We start from the raw sequence: 18,799 nt of genomic DNA on the forward strand, positions 1-18,799 counted from the left end.
GAGGTTCCTTAAAAAACTAAAAGTAGAACTACCATACGACCCAGCAATCCCACTACTGGGTATATATACCCTGAGAAAACCATAATTCAAAAAGAGTTATGTACCACAATGTTCATTGCAGCTCTATTTACAATAGCCAGGACATGGAAGCAACCTAATGGTCCATCAACAGATTGGATAAAGGAGATGTGGCACATATATACAATGGAATATTAATCAGCCTTAAAAAATGAAATTGAGTTCTTTGTAGTGTGGTGGATGTACCTAGAGACTGTCACACAGAGTGAAGTAAGTCAGAAAGAGAAAAACAAATACCTTATGCTAACATATATATATGGAATTAAAAAAAATAAAAAGGTTATCAAGAACCTAGGGGCTGGTAGGAATAGAGACGCAGATGTAGAGAATGGAGTTGAAGACCTGTGGAGGGGGAATTGTAAGCTGGAACAAAGTGAGAGAGTGGCATGGACTTACATATACTACCAAATGTAAAACAGATAGCTAGTGGGAAGTGGCCACATAGCACAGGGAGATCAGCTCAGTGTTTTGTGACCACCTAGAGGGGTGGGATAGGGAGGGTGGGAGGGATATGCAAGGAGGAGGAGATATGGGAGGATATATGTATATGTATAGCTGATTCACTTTGCTATAAAGCAGAAACTAACACACCATTGTAATGCAGTTATATAAATATGTTAACAAAATTATTTTAAACATGCTAAATTTCAATCAAAGGCTGATGGCCAAATAAATTATAGTTGATCTAACTAATGGAAAACAAGAAATTCATTAAAAATCACAATCTCATAAGCTTTAAATATTGGAAAACATCAAATGAAACAAAAATATAGTGTAAAGTCGATTATACAGTGTCATAGCAATTTATTTGTGCATATTTATATGCATATAAATTGTACTAGAAAATTTAAAAAAATTAACAGCTTTTAAATTTCTTTTGTTTTGTTTCTGTAGGTTTCAACATTTTCTAACTTTTTATTTATAAATTATATATCAAAAAGTACCATTATGATAATGTTTATTTTGTGTATACTTCCCCTAAGACCTTTTTTATCCCATTGGGTACTATTATGTCAGACTTTCATTGTAATAGAGAATAGAACATGTTGATATCTATGAAACAGAAGTATAAGTGATTGGTGTAATGTCTGTATAATGCTTAGTAGATGGGCCCCCACTGTGAAGAAATGAAAGAGGTATCATTAAAAAGAAAAAAAAAAAGAATTTTTGCATCTATGTTCATCAGGAATACTGACATGTATCTTTCTTTTCTTTAGTAACTTTCTTTAGTTTTGGTAACAGGTGATGCTGGCCTTATAAAATGAGTTTGGAAGTATTCCCTTTTCTATTTCTTGGAAGAGTTTAAGAAGGATTAGTATTAATTCTTCTTTGAATGTTTGGTAGAATTCACACATGAAGCCATCAGGTCCTGGGCTTTTTTTTGTTGTGAGATTTTTGATTTCTGATTCAATCTCCCTATTTATTATTGGTATGTTCAGGCTTTCCGTTTCTTTCTGATTTAATTTTTAGTAGTTTGTATGTTTCTAGGAATTTATCCATTGCTAGGTTATCTAGTTTGTTTATAATAGGTCTTTATGATCCTTTTTATTTCTGAAGAATCTTTTGTAATGTCTTCTCTTTTATTTCTGATTTTATTTGAATCTTCTCTCCTTTTTTTTATCTAAGAGTTTGTCAATTTTGTTTATCTTTTAAATAATTACCTCTAGTTTTGTTGACTTGTTATAATTTTTTCCCTAATTGATTTAGTTCTGCTCTGATCTTTATTATTTCCTTTGTTCTGCTAACTCTGGGCTTATTTTGTTGTTTTTCCTGTTCATCAATGTGTAAAGTTATGTTGTTTATTTAAGATCCTTCTTTTTTAATGGAGGTGTTTACTGCTATAAACTTCCATCTTATAACTGCTTTTGTTACATCCCTATTTTTATTATGTTGTGTTTTCATTTTTGTTTTTCTCAAGATACTTTTAAAATTCCCTATGGATTTCCTCTTTGATCTAATGGTTGTTCAAGAGTGTATTATTTAGTTTCCATGTATTTGTGAATTTTTCTATTTCCCTGCTGTTATTGATTTCTATTTCATTTTCTGTCATGGTCAGATGAGATACTTAGAATTATTTCCATTATCTTAAATTTGTTATGACTTGTTTTGTGACCTAAAATGTTATCTTTCTGGAGGATGTCCTATGTGCCCTTGAGAAGAATGTGTCTTCTGCTGCTGTTGGGCAGAAATTTCTGTCTATGTCAGTTAGGTCAATATTGTTATTCAAGTCAGCTGTTTGTTTATTGATTTTCTGTCTGCATGGCCCACACATTATAAGTGGAGTATTGAAGCTCCCTACTATTATTGTATTGCTGTCAATTCCTGCCTTCAAATCTGTCATTGTTTGCTTTATATATTTAGGTACTCTGATATTGGGTGCATATATGTTTATAATTGTTATATTTTCCAGTTGAATTGACCCTTCTATCATTATATAATGTCTTTTGTTTCTAGAGACAGTTTTAGATTTAAAGTCTATTTTGCCTGATATAAGTATAGCCACCCCTGTTTCTTTTGGTTACCATTTGCATGCAGTATCTTTTTCCATCTCTTCACTTTCAGGCTATGGTGTCTTTATTCTAAAGTGAGTCTTTTGTAGACAGAGTATTTCTGATCTTGTTTTTTAAAATCAATTCAGCCACTCTGTGCTCTTTGAATGATGAGTTTAATTCATTTACATTTAAGATAATTATTGATAAGTGAGGGTTTACTATTACCATTTTGATAATTGATTTCTTGCAGTTCTTTTGACCCTCTCTTCCTCTCTTGCTGTCTTCCTTTGTTATTTGATGATTTTTTTATAGTGATCTGCTTTGGTTTCCTTCTCTATGTCTTTTGTTTATTATAGGTGTTATTTTGTGTGTGTATGTGTGTGTGTGGTTAGCTCGAGGTTTGCATAAAATATCTTGTAGTTATATCTTTCTATTTTAAGTTGTTAAAACTTAAATTTAATAGCATACCAAAATACTTTTACTCCCCCCCAGCACTTATACTTTATGTTCTTTTGGTCAGAGTTTGATCTTTTTATATTGTGTATCTGCTAACAAATTTTTATCTACTAACTTTTATATTAGGGTTAAAAGTAATTCATGCACCATTATCATTAATGAAACACTTCAGACTGATGAAAGGTTTGAGCCTGGGAGACTTAAAGAAAGAATAAAAAGGAGAAAATTGGAAATAATGAGCTGCTTAGAAGACTAGATTAAAAGGTTAGCTCCTTCTGATGAATTCTAATGGAACCATTGCCTATGAGAACAGGAATGAACCTTAAAGTCATCTAGGGACTTCCCTGGTGGTCAAGTGGTTAGGATTCCATGCTTTCAGTGCTGAGGGCCAGGGTTTGATCCCTGGTTGGGGAACTAAGATCCTACAAGCCACACAGGTCAGCTAAAAAATGTCATCTAGACTCCAGATTCTAGATTCTAAAGCATCTTTAGATCAAGTCATGTAGCCTTTATTTGAATGCTTCCAAAGGTGGAGGACTAAGTTTCTTGCAAAAGAGTCCATTCAATATTCCTAAAGCTCTAAATTTTAGAAAGATTTTCCCAAATCTTTGGCCTACTAGAAGAACTTTCTAACATTCAGTGTGAGCTTTGAGAATGTCATCAGCTGTCTCTTGAGGTAGAAAGCTCCCTGTCACTGGAAATATTTAAAGCAAACTATGTACATAATTGCTTCTGAGCATGTTGTATAGAAAATTAATTTTTCATAGTGACATCAGCAAGATGATGGACTAGAAGCTCCCAATGCTCTTCCCCTCCCCCACAAAAACAACAAATAAACAACTACATGCCATCTAGAATATTCTGGAGTTGAAAGAGCTCCAGAATACAACAAAAAAAGCTGCAGAAACTCATGGAGCACAGAGACAGAATGGTCACATAGAAAAGTGTAGTAAGCAGTTTAACTTCATTGCCCCATCCCTCAGTCTGACAGAGCTTGGGGCCAAGAGGAACCCCCTTGGCCTGGCCTCTCCCAACAAGTGGAAAGAAGAGCAGGAGGACTTCAGTAGCCTACATCATTGCTGTGGACACAAGCATCTTTCAACACGGTGGTGCCCTGAATTCTTCATTGCCATTGAATCCAGGTAATGTAGCTGCCTGGAACCCAAACTGCTGCGACCACTCCCCAGAAAGAGGTACTGCAGCATCCCCTCCCAGAGAAGCTGCCACCACTGCACCCTCACTGGGAAAGTGCTGATGCATCCCTCCAATCAAAGCTGACACCACTGCATCCTGCTCCCCCTGCCAGAGTCACAGTCCTCCCGTCTGAAAGCATGTACACACCCTGGACCCCAGTTCCATGGCTGTTCAGCACACACCCATGCCTCACATACTAAGGCTACCATCATGGTGAACACACCTGCCCACCAGCCCCAGGTACCAAAGTTGTTCTAGATGCTCCTGAGCTCCAACCCTGGTACCATGGCCACTTTGCAGGTGCCCACTCCCCAGACACCAACACTATTGCCTCCACAAATGTGTCTGTGCCCCTGATCCTGGCATCATTGCTATCACATGTGTAACTGTGTGCTGGACCCAGCAACAAGAGGGATCCCCTTGGCAATGACTTCCTCCTGTGGAGGAAAAGGAGAACAGGAGGACCAAGCAGTCTTCACCAGCAAGGAACACAATAGCCCTTACCATCACTATGTAAACTCACAACCTTTGTCACTGAGGTCCTCTGCAGTTTTTGCTGACACTGACCTCAGCTGATGGAGCTCTATAAGGACTATGCCTCTGTGCCCTCCCTGAAGCCAGAACCACTGCTGCACACCCTGGAGCTGGAGTCACCATATCCAAACCAGTTGACACTCCCACACCCACCTATAGGTAAAAGTCTTTACCCCTGAAGACAGTTCATAAAGTCCTGAAAAGGCAATTGCTCCCTCAAATGTGCAGACATCAACACAAGGCTACCAGAAACACACAAAAAAATCAAGGAAACATGACATCACCAAAGAATAACAATAATTTTCCAATAACTGATCTAAAAGAAATAGAGATCTATGAATTTCCTGGAAGTGAATTCAAAATAATTGTTTTAAGGAAGTTCAGTGAGCTATAAGAGAACATAGATGGACAACTCAATGAAACCAGGAAAGCAATACCTGAAAAAATGAGAGGTTCAACAATAAGACAGAAATCATAAAAAAGAACCAAACAGAAATTCTGGAGCTGCAGAATACAGTGAATGAAATGAAAAAATGCAAAAGGGAGTTTCAACAGCAGACTTGATCAAGCAGAAGAAAGAATCTGAAAACAGGTCATTTGAAATTATCTAGTTAGAGAAGAAAAAGAAGAATGAAAAAGTGTGAAAGAAAGCAAACCTATATATACATTATGGGAGACCCAGAAGGAGAAGAGCGAGAAAGAAAGGGGCAGAAAGCTATTTAAAGAAATAATGGTTAAAAACTTTCCAAATCTTGAGAGGGAAATGGACATCCAGATTCATGAAGCTCAAAAATTTCCAAACAATATCAACCCAAAGAAGACTACACTGAGACACAATATAATCAGATTGTCAAAAGTCAAGGACAAAGAGAGAATTCTGAAAGCATCAAGAGAAAATTAGCTCATCACATGTAAGGGAACCCCCATAAGACTATAAGCAGTTTTCTCAACAGAAACCTTGCAGGTCAGGAAAGAGTGAGATGATGTAATCCAAGTATTGAAAGAAAAAAACTTACATCTGAGAATACTATACCTGGCAAAATTATCCTTTAAAATGAAGGACAGATAAAGTCTTTCCCAGACAAACAGAAACTGAGGGAATTTGTCACCACTAGACCTACCTTACAAGAAATGCTCAAGGGAGTTCTTCAAATTGAAATTAAAAAAAACATGCTAAACAGCAACATGAAAGTATAAATCTCACAGGTAAAGGTAAATATATAGACATATACAGATTAATGAAGTTCTTCTCCACTCTTTATTCTGGCATTGATAATCCTCCACAATCAGGCCCCATCTACCTCTTCAGACATATTTAAACTTTCCCAAACTCTTCTGGTCAAATGGAGTCCCCATTTTACTCTATTCCAAAAAGGTTCTGTTTTGTTACTTAGCTTTTCCTTATACCAAGTCCCCTGCTCAGGACTTCCTCCTGCCCCTAATCCCCTACCACCAATAAAATCCTATTCATCTTTCAAGGTCAGTCTCAAATCTCTCCTCTATTAACTCTTCCTAGGGGACTCCAGACCATATTAATCTCTTCCTCCCCTGAACTTCCATATCACTATACTGTCTGTTTCATTCATCTGGCAATCAAGCATCTGCCTTGTAACATCTTTGAAAACTTATTTGTCTCGAATATTTTCATTTAACTGTTTCTTTGGTGTGTATCTTATCTCCCCAACTATCTAAAAAGCTCATTGAGATCAGGAACCAAGGCTACACCTTCTTTTCAACTCTCTATGGAACAGAACTGGGCACCTAGTAGGGGTTCACTTCTTAATGTGTACTGACTGGTTTTAGATAGGTTACCCCATTACTTCGTAGTGACTTTAGTAGTCCACTAAGTCCATGATTAACCTTTTTTCACCCCGTGTCAGGCATTGACAGCTGATAAGGTGCATATGAGAGAAAGCATATTTGACTCTTCAAGCCTCAAGCAGGACAAATTGCTAAGATGCAGGTAGTGAGATATTTTACTATTGGCTAAAAGTGTTCCTTAATAGATCTAGGTCCCTGGAGCAGCTCCACAGAGGTTGTGATTATAAACTGAAATTCACAACTCTTTCAAGAGAGTTAACAGGCAGATTTTTTTCCTTTCTAGTTTGTGCTGGGTAGTCAACAAGAAGGTGTTTAATTCAGTTGAGTCAGGAATGGCACATCAATGCTCTGATGGCTTTCTCTAGAAGTTCTTGCATTCCTGGACTGATAATTAAAATTCAAGATCTTCTATGTGACCTTTTATGACAAATTGAAATTGAGAAGTCCTCCAGTGTGGGTAGAGATAAGCCAAGGAAATGAAAGAGATTGGTCTACAGGGGTGAGAATAGGAGAGGAGTGTGGAAATCATAACTTTCTGTGGCTACCTTTAATGCTGAGTCATAGTGACTGTATTGGGGGTGGGCAGGAGGGACAGGATGTGCTTCTCCATTAGGAAAAGAAGAAGAAAATAACAAAGGAGTGAAATGCTGAGTGCTAAGTCATGTAAAGACTATCATCAGATTCTAAGCAAAGAAGCTCTCAATTAAGCATTTACAATGTGGGACCAGGAGAGGTCTCAATGATATGTGGAGACGTACCTAGTCCCTAGTTCAGTCAACTTGTCATATACTCATAGCCATGAGTAGTAGAATGAATAGTTATGAAAGTAAGTGGTCAAAAGCCTGAGAAGTCCTAGGGGAGTGAGGACAGATGTTTTTTCTCCATGGCATTGTTTTTATATATAAAACCCATTATTACCCATTATTTTACACTGCTCCACCCCAAATGTTTATAAAAATCCTCTACCCTTTGCTAGTTACTTAAGACATCAGGTTCTTTTTAAGGGTGGATTCATCTTCCCCTTTATCTCTAAGACCTTCACAGCAGAACTTTGCTTTAGGATGAACCATGTATCATTCTCTTTCTAAATCCTGGCTCCAAGATTACCTTCAGATTCATTTATTCATTCAAAAAATATTTATTGAGCCTCTACTATGTGGCAGACACTGTGCTAAGTAAATAAATGACAAAATCCCTCCCCTCTTGAAACTTACATAACCTGTATTGCTAAGGAGAAAAGGAAGCCTGCCATTCTTTGGGGAGGACTGCTCCTTGCTTTTCCCTCTACATTTCCTTTGTTGTAGATGGTACACAGAGAGGCAGAATGGCATAATGGTTAAGGACATAGGCTTTGGAGTCACACAGCCTGGGTCCAAATCTTGGCTTTGCTACTGAGTAATTATTTCATCTTGGTCTGGTTCCTTCTCTTTTTTGAGCCTCAATTTCCTTAGCTGTTACTGTAGTCACTCAGCAGACCCAAGTGAAGACTGCTGATTGCAGCTAAGCTAACAGAAGAACATCTAAGTTAGCTGCTCACATACATCTTGAGTGCCTCATACATTGAGCATACAGTGACATCTACATATCAAGTGGATGTGTACAGAGGTATCTAAACCACATACTTACCAAGGTTTGAGTCTAAGTGAATTACTCCTATTTATAAACAGGTTTCCTAATGATATCCACCCACAATTCCTGACCAGATTGTATCTGCTTCCATCTTATTAGTTCCCTGTTGGAAAGGTAGCTTAGCTAATGCAATCAATTAAGTGTTTACCCGTGAGAGTTGTGTAGATTCTCTATTATTTCCCTTACCTTACGAATTTCTCCCTGTTGCACGGTTTTTATGACGTTAATCCATTCTTCCATATCTTTCCGGTTGGGTGCAGCCAGTGTAACTTTTCGTTGTGGTGTGATCACCTACACAAAAACACATTATTAGCTGGTTCCCACTCCAAAACTTTGCCCCCAAACAAAGCCTTTGAACTCTCCAAGAAACTAGACAGATCTACTAAGCACATCCCAAGCCATTTCTTAAATATAAGACAGAAGCTCCCAGAGCCACTCACAGTTCCTTAGATAACCACCTCAACTAATAATAATGGTAATAATAATAAACAACATTTTAATGGCACTTACTACGTACTGGGCATTGTTCTATTGTACTTTATGTATATTGTTTATTTCAATCTTCCTTACAACCCCTTGATCTGGGCATTATTATTTTTCCCACTTAATAGGATATTTTTCCATGGCAAAGGGAGTTAAAGGACTTGCCCACGTCCACCTAGCAGGTAAAAAGCTAAGCCAGAATTCGAACCTAGATTCTTTGGCTCCAGCACACATGCTCTTAAACACTAAGCCATGCACCCATCTGTTAGTCAAATGAGGTTGTATGAAAATCCTACTTGCTTACTGCTGCTCTATCTACTTGAAAAGGGTGAAAGGGTATATTTTTCATCAGGGTGTGCCTCTTTCTGTTTGAGGGGAGAGTGAGAATGGAGTGGGGAAACTACAAATCCAGTTTCTTTCTTTCTTATGGTCTGGGACAACCTGAAGAGGATTTTACTATCATCTCTCTTAATCCTGCATGGTGCAAAAACCTTTCAGGAACAATGAGAAAGCCATGCTGAGGGTCTAGCAGAGGTAGGCCATGATCAGGACTTCATCTTCTCACAGAGGACAGGAGGGAGCATGGATAGCTGTAGCATCAGTCATTGCTTCAATGGCCCTACTTGCCTTCACTACCAGCGGCCCCCACCCCAAGCCCAAATCTTGGAGCTAGAGCTTACCACACCAACAAGCAACTTCTTTCTCCTTGTGCATGTGTCTGTGATAAATGGCAATAGGAACTAGTGGGAATTGTGACAATAGATAGCCGCTCCTTTGGTCCAAACCCATTCTTGTGTGGGGCTGATGAATAGTGCCTCTGTGTTTTAATTAGGCTAAGGGGCAACCTAACCCTTGGAATTTCTTTGTAGAATGGAGACCAAAAACATTATCTTGCATGTTCATCACACAAAGGTTAAGATTTTTGGGACTGGGTCAACAGAAACCTCAGCTTTGTCCTGGGTCAGTATGATGTAATAAGAGAGAAATGAGAGCAGGATCTTCCTCTTATATCCAACTGCTCTCCCTTCAAAGGAGAATAGACTGTGGACCAGCCATGGAATCAGGGTATTGGGCCCATAGCTCTTTAGTCTGCTAAGTACCACTCTCTACCTGCCTGAAGAGGAACCCTGGTCTCCATAACCCACCACTGAGGCTGAGAAAAAGCATTTCTGGGAGGAGGTGGGTAGGAGGATTCCTGGGCCAATGGACTTGTTATTTTTCAGTGAGCTTTCTATTCTGGATTTACGTGAATGACCAAAGCCTTATGACATTTCAGCAGTGACAAGCCCTTGAATACTTCCCTAGAAAATCCTCTGCTTTCCTTGAAGTACTCTCATCAGTAATCTCAGCATAGGATAGCTTTCAGTTTGGATTTACGTTCTTATCTATTTCATCAAAGGAGAGAATGTCATGTAGTTTGATTATCCTGATATATTCTACAACATATTGGCAGTCTCTTGAAAGCCTCCCAATGACACTCATTTAAATTATCTTCACCAGGAGGATTGATTTTTGTAATAGTCACTCCTCCCGCCCCAAAATCAGCTCAGCTTTATATCAGGCTGGTAGTAGGGAACAGGGCCATCACTTTTTTTCCCATCAGTGGGCTGGTAGAAAATATTCACATGAATAATCTTTAGCATTCATTTGCAATGCTACTTTAAGTGGATTTCCATACGCACTTTGGGATCAAAGGAAACTTGGGAAATCTGAACTCTAAAGAGGCAACAGGTGGTTATGGCAACCCCTCCTCCCAACTAGCTCCCACCCCTGGCCATTCAGTCATTCCCAATCTTACTTACGCAAAAACTGTGGCAAAGGTTTCTACAGCTGCTTTCTGCCAAGGCAACTTGAGACAGATCAATTGTTTCAAAGCGTGCAAACTGGAAAGGTATAAGAGGGAGAGGGAAAAGGAACCATCTGGTTAATAAGGCAAAGAGACACTAAAAGGTAAACACACACACACACACACACACACACACACACACACATACATGCACACTATTAGGCATTTTTGGCAGTCATGATCCCATTATTTCTTTGGCTTGAGCTGGGATTTATTTAGCATCATGGTTTTTATTGATATATCATGGGACAAACAAAAAACAAACCAAACTAAACCAAAAACACAACTCTTCCCAAAACTTTTATGTGGATTTATAGGAAGGCTTAGGTAGTTCAGCTACCTAAAGGTTTACGCTGGAGAAGATAATGGGATATGGTCTATCTAGGGGCCTAGTGGAGCAGGTAAGGGTTAGCCACCTTAATGCTTGCCAACATGTTGGCCCATCTCCCCACAAAACATTTCCTGGTACCCACCCATTAACCCAACTGACAAGAATATATATATATTCTCTTACCGCAGGATGGTGTGCAAAGCAGAGCCTTTGTCCTCGAACCAGAAAATATCTGAGTTTCCACCTCTTGAAGGAGTTACAGTTCTTCAGCAGAGGTCCTTCCTTCAGTATTTTCTGAAAGATAGCAGCATAGTGTTGAGTAATTAGATCAATTTGCAAGACCATATCACTTTTCCTCTCATTTGAGAAGATCAGATATCTGGAAAGCTCTCTGTCACATATCTGAGGAATGGCTCAAGGTCCAGGCAAGAAGACGAGGAAGTTAGTTCAATCAGAAAGGGTATTGGTTACCCTTGGATAACACATTCAGGATGATATAGGCTCTAAGTTTCTAAGGATACATGGCCCAAGAACCATGGAGAACATTGCCATTGGTGGTGGGAGGTGGGAAGGAGGGACGGAGCACATAAATATAAGAACTACATTCCTAGGGAAGAACAAATGGTCGGGAAAGAGGCTGAATTCAGTAAAGGCAGATTTTCTGGAAGTCTCCAGATTGTAGGCCTGGACAGGGCCTTCCTCTCTGCTCTTTTAGAGTGTTCCTTTTAGAACGTTAAGTTGGATCACATTCCTTCCCTGCTCACAAGCCTCCAATGGATTCCCAACACTTTTAGAACAAAATCCCAAGTCTTTACCATGGCCTTCAAGGGATTCATGATCTGGTGAGAGCAAAAAGGACACCAAAAAGGAACTACCATTTGATTACTTTCTTTACATATCTCATAGTCTGACCAACTGATTTTTCAGTTACTTGTCAGATAGACTGACTCTAACAAAGCATAGAGTCTACTTACCACTGTTACAATTGGGGAGGTTCTCAGTTACATTTATAGAATACAAATCAATATGCAAGTCTACCATTTGGGAGAAGTACTCAAACCCACCAAGCTGGAACAAAGCCCATGCTGAATGGACGAAGAGACAGACGTTAAGTCATCGGATCAAAGCTCTACCATGAATTCCATCCAACATCTAAATTAGAATTCACCATTTGGTGGTTGTGGAAGTGTTTTATTTGGCCCATCTGATGTTTTTTCAGTTTTTAATTAGTTCATAATATTTAAAAGGCAGAAATTTTCAAATAAAAATCCAAGTTTCCATTTTTTTTAAAAATCAGAACAGCTGGTAACAGTGGACCTATCTTCTCACATGGCAACAATCTGCTGGAACAGAGTAGCAGCTGCTCCCTTCAGATGGGGCACCCGACTCCAGCAGGTATTTAAGTTTGGAACCCTGTCTGAACAATCTTTTGCTACTCCCATTCTCCCAAATATACACACATCTATTACATTACCTGTTCAATTATTTAACCAGTAAGTTAGTACCAATGGACAGAACCTCTGTATGTCAATTGAAACGTAGTTCATAGCATTCAAAGTTTACGTGAATTGTCTTGATAACTTATGGGAGTTTCAAGGTTATTGTACCACCCTCGATATGTTTACAAAAGAATGGTGCCAAGGAGTCAAGACAAGAAATCAATAAGATCTTGTGGGAAAGTTGAAGGTGGCATGGAGACTGAGAAATTACATTTAAATTGTTGAAATTGAGTCATCAATGAGAAAACAACTCTTGTGTAGACACTGTGATTGCATCACTCTTTCCGTTCTCTGGTCAGATAGCCTATGGAATACACTCTCACTTATGGTGTTTGGTATTCTTTATCCAACCTTCTCACCTTTATGCCATATATTCTTCTACACTAAGTCTTCATGAGACATAGACAGTCATATTTACCCCTTTCTGCTAAAGACTTAAGTTCAAAATTTTAACTGCTCCAACTTTGTACAACTGAAGCCACACCCATTCTGCCCCTTTCCCAAGTTATTCTACTTTGTCAATTACTAAACGCTTCCATTGTTCTTATTTTATCATGTATAGTATCCCTTGTAATAGCCCATTTACAGTTTTTGGCTGAATATTTTACCCTTCCTTCCATTTTCAGTTTAAAACCTCCCTTCAACTATTTTTTCTTACCCTTGCTGCCATGCCTAGCTCTCTTCTTTCAGGAGTAGGATGATGGGGTGAGGTGGCAATGATGAAACAAGGAAGAGGATTTGTTTCTCCAGAAGATTCCCACAACCCTGGGCCTTCTGGTTCCTTCAGAAAATTCCCATACCCTGTTCATTTGACATACTAAAGTAAGTAGAATTCAGCCTCTTCTCCCCAGCTACTTCCTTCTGTCAACCCGTAGTAATGAGCACTATTTAATTCCCCTTCCTGGTACTTAAGAAATGTTCCCTTTTCTTCCCTTACTTGTGCCCTGCTAATAAATAACATCCTGTTATCCATCTAAGGACACAGCAAACCAATTAATTAATTAGTTAATTAATCCATTAATCTGAGGACACAGCAAGTCATCAAAACTTTCAGTTCCCATTCCATGAACTCAGCATTTGTCACAGTCAAGAAAACAAAGACTTCATGGTGCATCTATAATTGGATAGAGTGCTTCATTTGTATTTTCTGAGCTTCTACTACTGACTCTACCTTTTGCTAGGCCCTTCAGGGCAGCTAAAGAAGTTACAGGCATATTCCCTGTCACAAAGATATGGAGATATGGACAGTGGGAGTGGAGAGGGAGGGAGACAAACACGAGGTTATGTGAGCTCAGAGAACCATTTGAAAAAGCCCTGGGTCTTCCCTGGTGGCACAGTGGCTGAGTCTGCCTACCGATGCAGGGGACACGGGTTAGAGCCCTGGTCTGGGAAGACCCCACATGCCGTGGAGCAACTAGGCCCGTGAGCCACAACTACTGAGCCTGCGGGTCTGGAGCCTGTGCTCCGCAACAAGAGAGGCCGTGATAGTGAGAGGCCCGTGCACCGCGGTGAAGAGTGACCCCCACTTGCCGCAACTGGAGAAAGCCCTCGCACAGAAACGAAGACCCAACACAACCAGAAATAAACAAACAAACAAACAAACAAACAAATAAATAAATAAATAAATAAAAGCAAAAAAAGCCCTGGGAGCTTCATGTTCATTGTGCTAAATGTTTACCTTCTGGTTCAAATGAGAGGTTCCACTAAGACAGTGGCTATCCACTCACACATCCTGCCATTGGGTACACCAGCCAAATCACAATTATCTCCTCTCCTTTCCATGATATTAAACTGGTTGCTTTGTATGCACTAGCTTTAAGTGCAGGACTGTCTACTCAATGCCCATAGAAGGCTAGCTGGTAACAGAAGTCAACAACCTAGCAGGGGAACTGAGGAGCCCAAGCCCAGCTGCTGCTAAGTTCTAGGTGATTGTGATTGAATGCTGACTGGTGTTACCAGTTCATTCCATTTTTCAAGACAAGCTGGCAAACCAAGTGAAAATTTGTGTGAAGTTTTGGAATATGGAAATACTAGCTACTAATTAAATTAAAACAACAAAAAACTTGTGAGGGCCAAACAAAACATGGATGAGGCCAAAATCTGCCCATAGGCAACCAATTTGCAATTTCTGAACTATAACTACTGTGAATTTCTCAAGATGACAAAGTGAGTGAGTGGTAGGTATTCCTGGCGATAGAAGAGGTTGCAGTGTATGAGTTCAGAGTTTGTGTGCGAGGAGCCTGTACATGTGAGATATATATTACCAAGTTGGTAGCAGATAACTTTATTTATGTATTGGAGGGAGAAAGGTTAGAAGACAATATAAGAGTTTCTTAAGTTCTAAACACAGGCTCTATATTGTCAACTCTGAACTTCTATAAATGTCCAAACCTGGGTTGGGAGAAGGTAAAGTTCCTGTAGTTTCTTTCCCTTTAAACTCTGTCCCCCTTTGGGAGATGTTTCTAAATAAACCATGGTTTACTTAAAAACCCAACAAGCATCCCCTGGAAGCCAGTTTAAACAAGCAGAAGCTAAAAATCACTCAATCAATATATTACCTCAAGTCAAGAAAATATGCATGCAAATGAACCTTTACCTGCCTAGGGTCACTAAGCTTAACAAGGACATGAGACAAAAATTGGAAGAGACAAACAAACAAACAAATACATCCTGTAAAGTGAGGCATTAGTAGAAGAGCCCTCGCCTATCCTGTAACAGGATTTTCACAGTGCTTTCCAGTTCCTGGTTTCTTGCAGATAACATCATTTCATTGACTCCTTGCCACAACCATGTGGAGTGTTACTTCCAATTTCTAGATCAGTAGTTCTCCTGTTTCTTTAAAGTGACTGTCCAAGAATAACTAGAAGAGTAAGGAGAATTCACATGTATACAGCACTTTGGAATGGATAAAGTGCTTTTACTTTTGTTATTGAATCTTCCAAGCACCCCTCTGAAGTAGGTAGTGAAAGGCATCTAACTCAGTTCTGTCCTGTGAAAGACACCCTGAACTCCGGTTTCTTTAAGTGGCATATATATATATATATATATATATATATATATGTATATATATGTTTTTTTTTTCTTCTGGATGCTTTGGGTCTTCGTTGCTGCACGTGGGCTTTCTCTAGTTGTGGCAAGCGGGGGCTACTTTTCATTGCGGGCTTCTCATAGCAGTGGCTTCTCTTGTTGCAGAGCACAGGCTCTAGGTGCGTGGGCTTCAGTAGTTGTGGCACACGGGCTCAGGAGTTGTGGCTCACGGGCTCTAGAGCTCAGGCTCAGTAGTTGTGGTGCACGGGCTTAGTTACTCCACGGCATGTGGGATCTTCCCAGACCAGGGCTCGAACCTGTGTCCCCTGAATTGGCAGGTGGATTCTTAACCACTGTGCCACCAGGGAATTCCCAGTGGCTTATATTTTTATTTCTAAGACATTATCAACATATTTGACATTTTTCCTCTCAAGTAAGATTGTCAATGTTTGACATTTTTAAGATTTTGCAGCATCTTGGGGCTACAATATTTGTCAGAAGAATGCATCTCCAGTGTTATTATGGAAGGCAATGAGGAACGGGATTCTATACGGGAATTGTTTTTTGGTGGCCAAGTTTACAGGCACACAACTAGTTCATAAAATGAGGCACACCTGTAACCCTCTTGGTCCAAGCTGTCACATTCCTGTAGCAATATTTGTGATGCTGCAGATAGGAAGAAGTTAGGAAGGGTCATTGGATCCTTGTACATACTGAAATGCCACGTGACCCACCTAATGCTTCTTAAACCAGAACATATTGCAGGCAGTTCTATGTGATATTAAAATCCATCTCTAAAACTCTCAAGGCTGGAAGTTTAGTAGTGGGCGTGAGTGTGGTGCTGAATTCAATCACCACAGTCATCAACTGACTTCATTCAAATCCAAGAGCACGGGATTTATCGAGGCATAGTTCATTCAGGTCTTGAGTACAGCGTTCACACAAAATGTCTTTGCCTAACCTGTGGCAGCTCTTGCAGAGAAAGCAGTTTCTTTTTGCATCATCTTTAATAAGCCAATCCCCCAATTCATCATTCCCAGAAACTCCTGCACTCTGGTACCAGTGATCTCTCTCCCCAGTGCTCTGCAACTCAGCATGTACAAATTAATTGCCAACAGTGATGGTAAGCATTTCCCTTGCTCCATATTTATAAAATATATTCTATAGAATATCTCAACAGGGTCTATAAAGCAGTCCAATTGCCTATATATAATTAACACCTGCCTGCTGCTTAATTGGGAAAGGGCAAGTACAGCTGCTTCTATGACCTTTTCCTGTGCTCCTCTGAAATCCCCCAAAGCTTCTACTATCTGCTAGGTCTGTTTTTCTGTGGCTCGGTGGGTTTTTGATGTATGAGGCTTTGGAGGATTCTCTTACCCTTTCCTAGCAAAAGAAGCCCCTATTACATAGCCAAATTGAATTCCACCCCCACCCAATCAAAAAGTAAGCAAGCATCATAACATACACCACTACCTGTTATTAGCTGGCTGCTCTGCTGTTTTACTTTCTCATGCGGCTCTTGGGAGGGAGGCTGGATCAAGTTGGGATGAGTAGGTTATTATTCCTCCAGTGAAAACCAGACTTCCACTATGAGCACAGCTAGAGAAGCCAGCTTTCTGTCTATGGCTCCAAAACCTGGAACATGTATTCTCTTTGCTTTGGGGGCTGGGGTGATGGGAAGAAAGCCATTTCCTAACACAGGACTGCCAAAGTTGATTCAGAGAAACAATGTTTGATTTGGTTAAAATGCAACTATGGGTGCTTTAGGCTTTAAGAAAGGCCAGGCCCTCTGCTTTCCTGAAAGCTTTACATTCCCCAGGGTCCTGTTGACATAGCTGGAGTCAGACAGACTGGCTCCAGCACTTACTAGCTGTGTGACCTTGGGCAAATCACTTAACCTCTCTGAGCCTCAATTTCCTTGTCTGTTAGATGAGAATACCTTGCACAGCATGTGCCTGCTAGCCATTCTATAACTGTGAGTCCCTTGTGGATTGTGGAGGCAAGCACTCCATTCATCTCACTACTGGGAGCTCCCCTCTCTGGCACTAGCAAGCCGGGCTGGCTAAAGACTGAAGCAGAAGAATGAGGAATAGGGTGACAAACTGTCCCAGTTTTCCCAGGACTTTCAGTGCTAAAGCCAGAAGAGTCATGGGCAAACTGAGACCTTTTGTCACCCTAGCACTCAGGTGCTAGGTCTTCCTGCTGCTCATGTCTGCAAGGGCTATAGCTGCAAATCCCTCCCACTGCTTCCTGTGCTAAGGAAGAACTATAGAGCCTCAACCACATCCCTGCTCTCTATGAGTGAAATAAAAGACAGTTGAAAATGATGTTACATTTTTCTCTATGTAAAAACTTTAGCCAGTTCTTCCATATCATTCCAAAGATATTTTATATACATATATTCTTTCTTCACGTAAATCATAACATTCTACGCCTGTTTTGTCTCTTGCTTTCTACACTTAATATATCATGGAGCCCTTTCAATATCTGTACATACTGAGCTGCCTCATTTCTTTTTACAGTTGCATAGCATTCTGCTGTATGGATATAATATGATTTATTTAAACAGTTCCCTATTGATGGACAATGGTTTAAAATCTTATTTTATTACAAACAATACTGCAATGACTCTCTGTATATACATGTCATTTTGCATTGGTGTAAGTACATTGATAAGATAAATATCAATGGCTGGTAACTTTAAAACTAGTCCACTGGGACCATAAAGCCTAAAAAGATATGTCTTCTCAAATCTCTCTCCTTTCTTTTTCTGTTATTGGAGTTTCCTAGGAATGGTAAGGACCATTAATTGCTTGCGGATTGGGGAGGAGATGAGCAATTTGGACCCAGGCTGACAAACTGCAGAAAGCAGTAACCTGGCTCTTGGTAATTGCCCTGGGACTAGCACCAGCCACAAAGTGGGAAGAGCTTGGCTGAGTCCTTCCAGACCTACACACAGGTTTGAACTGTGCAGCCTTGAACAAGCCATTTCACTGCTAGGAGAGATTATAAGTAACTTGGCTCTGGGTGGGGATACAAGCTTTGGTCTATGTAGTTCAAAGTCTGTGCTCTTGCCACAAAACAGCCTTTTAACTTTCAGAGCTAACCTGACCTTAGCAATGAGTAATCTCCCTCCCCACCCTGTTAAAGATGATGAAAATAGGGCCCCAGAGGGGCTACACTTCAAGTCAAACAGGAAATTTGTGACAGAACCAGTACTGGGCTTCTGGCCACTCTATTTCAGTGATGTGGGGAATCCTCTCTGACCTCCTTCATGTGAGTGGAGGGGCCCTATAACCACAGCCATTGAGTTTGCTCTATATTGGCAGCACCTCCTAGAACAGGTATATAGTTTTGAGGGGCTTCAGAGGAAGAGCATGGAAAGGGGTGCGAGGATACCAGCAGGAAC

At 40.0% G+C, this 18,799-nt stretch overlaps 1 protein-coding gene across 1 annotated transcript in view; it reads right to left on the reverse strand.

Moving 5' to 3' along the window:
* Positions 1-18,799, reverse strand: part of DGKK (diacylglycerol kinase kappa) — a gene marked incomplete at both ends in the record, with an annotated part of 166,838 nt that overhangs the window by 104,699 nt on the left and 43,340 nt on the right. Inside the window, 3 exons of the mRNA XM_082864971.1 lie at positions 8,391-8,495; positions 10,490-10,570; positions 11,048-11,158. Coding sequence (XP_082721097.1) covers positions 8,391-8,495; positions 10,490-10,570; positions 11,048-11,158 — 297 coding nt within the window. The remainder of the gene's footprint in view (positions 1-8,390; positions 8,496-10,489; positions 10,571-11,047; positions 11,159-18,799) is intronic.

The sequence above is a fragment of the Leucopleurus acutus genome, assembly GCF_964270905.1.
Source record: "Leucopleurus acutus genome assembly, chromosome: X".
Lineage (NCBI taxonomy): Eukaryota > Metazoa > Chordata > Mammalia > Artiodactyla > Delphinidae > Leucopleurus > Leucopleurus acutus.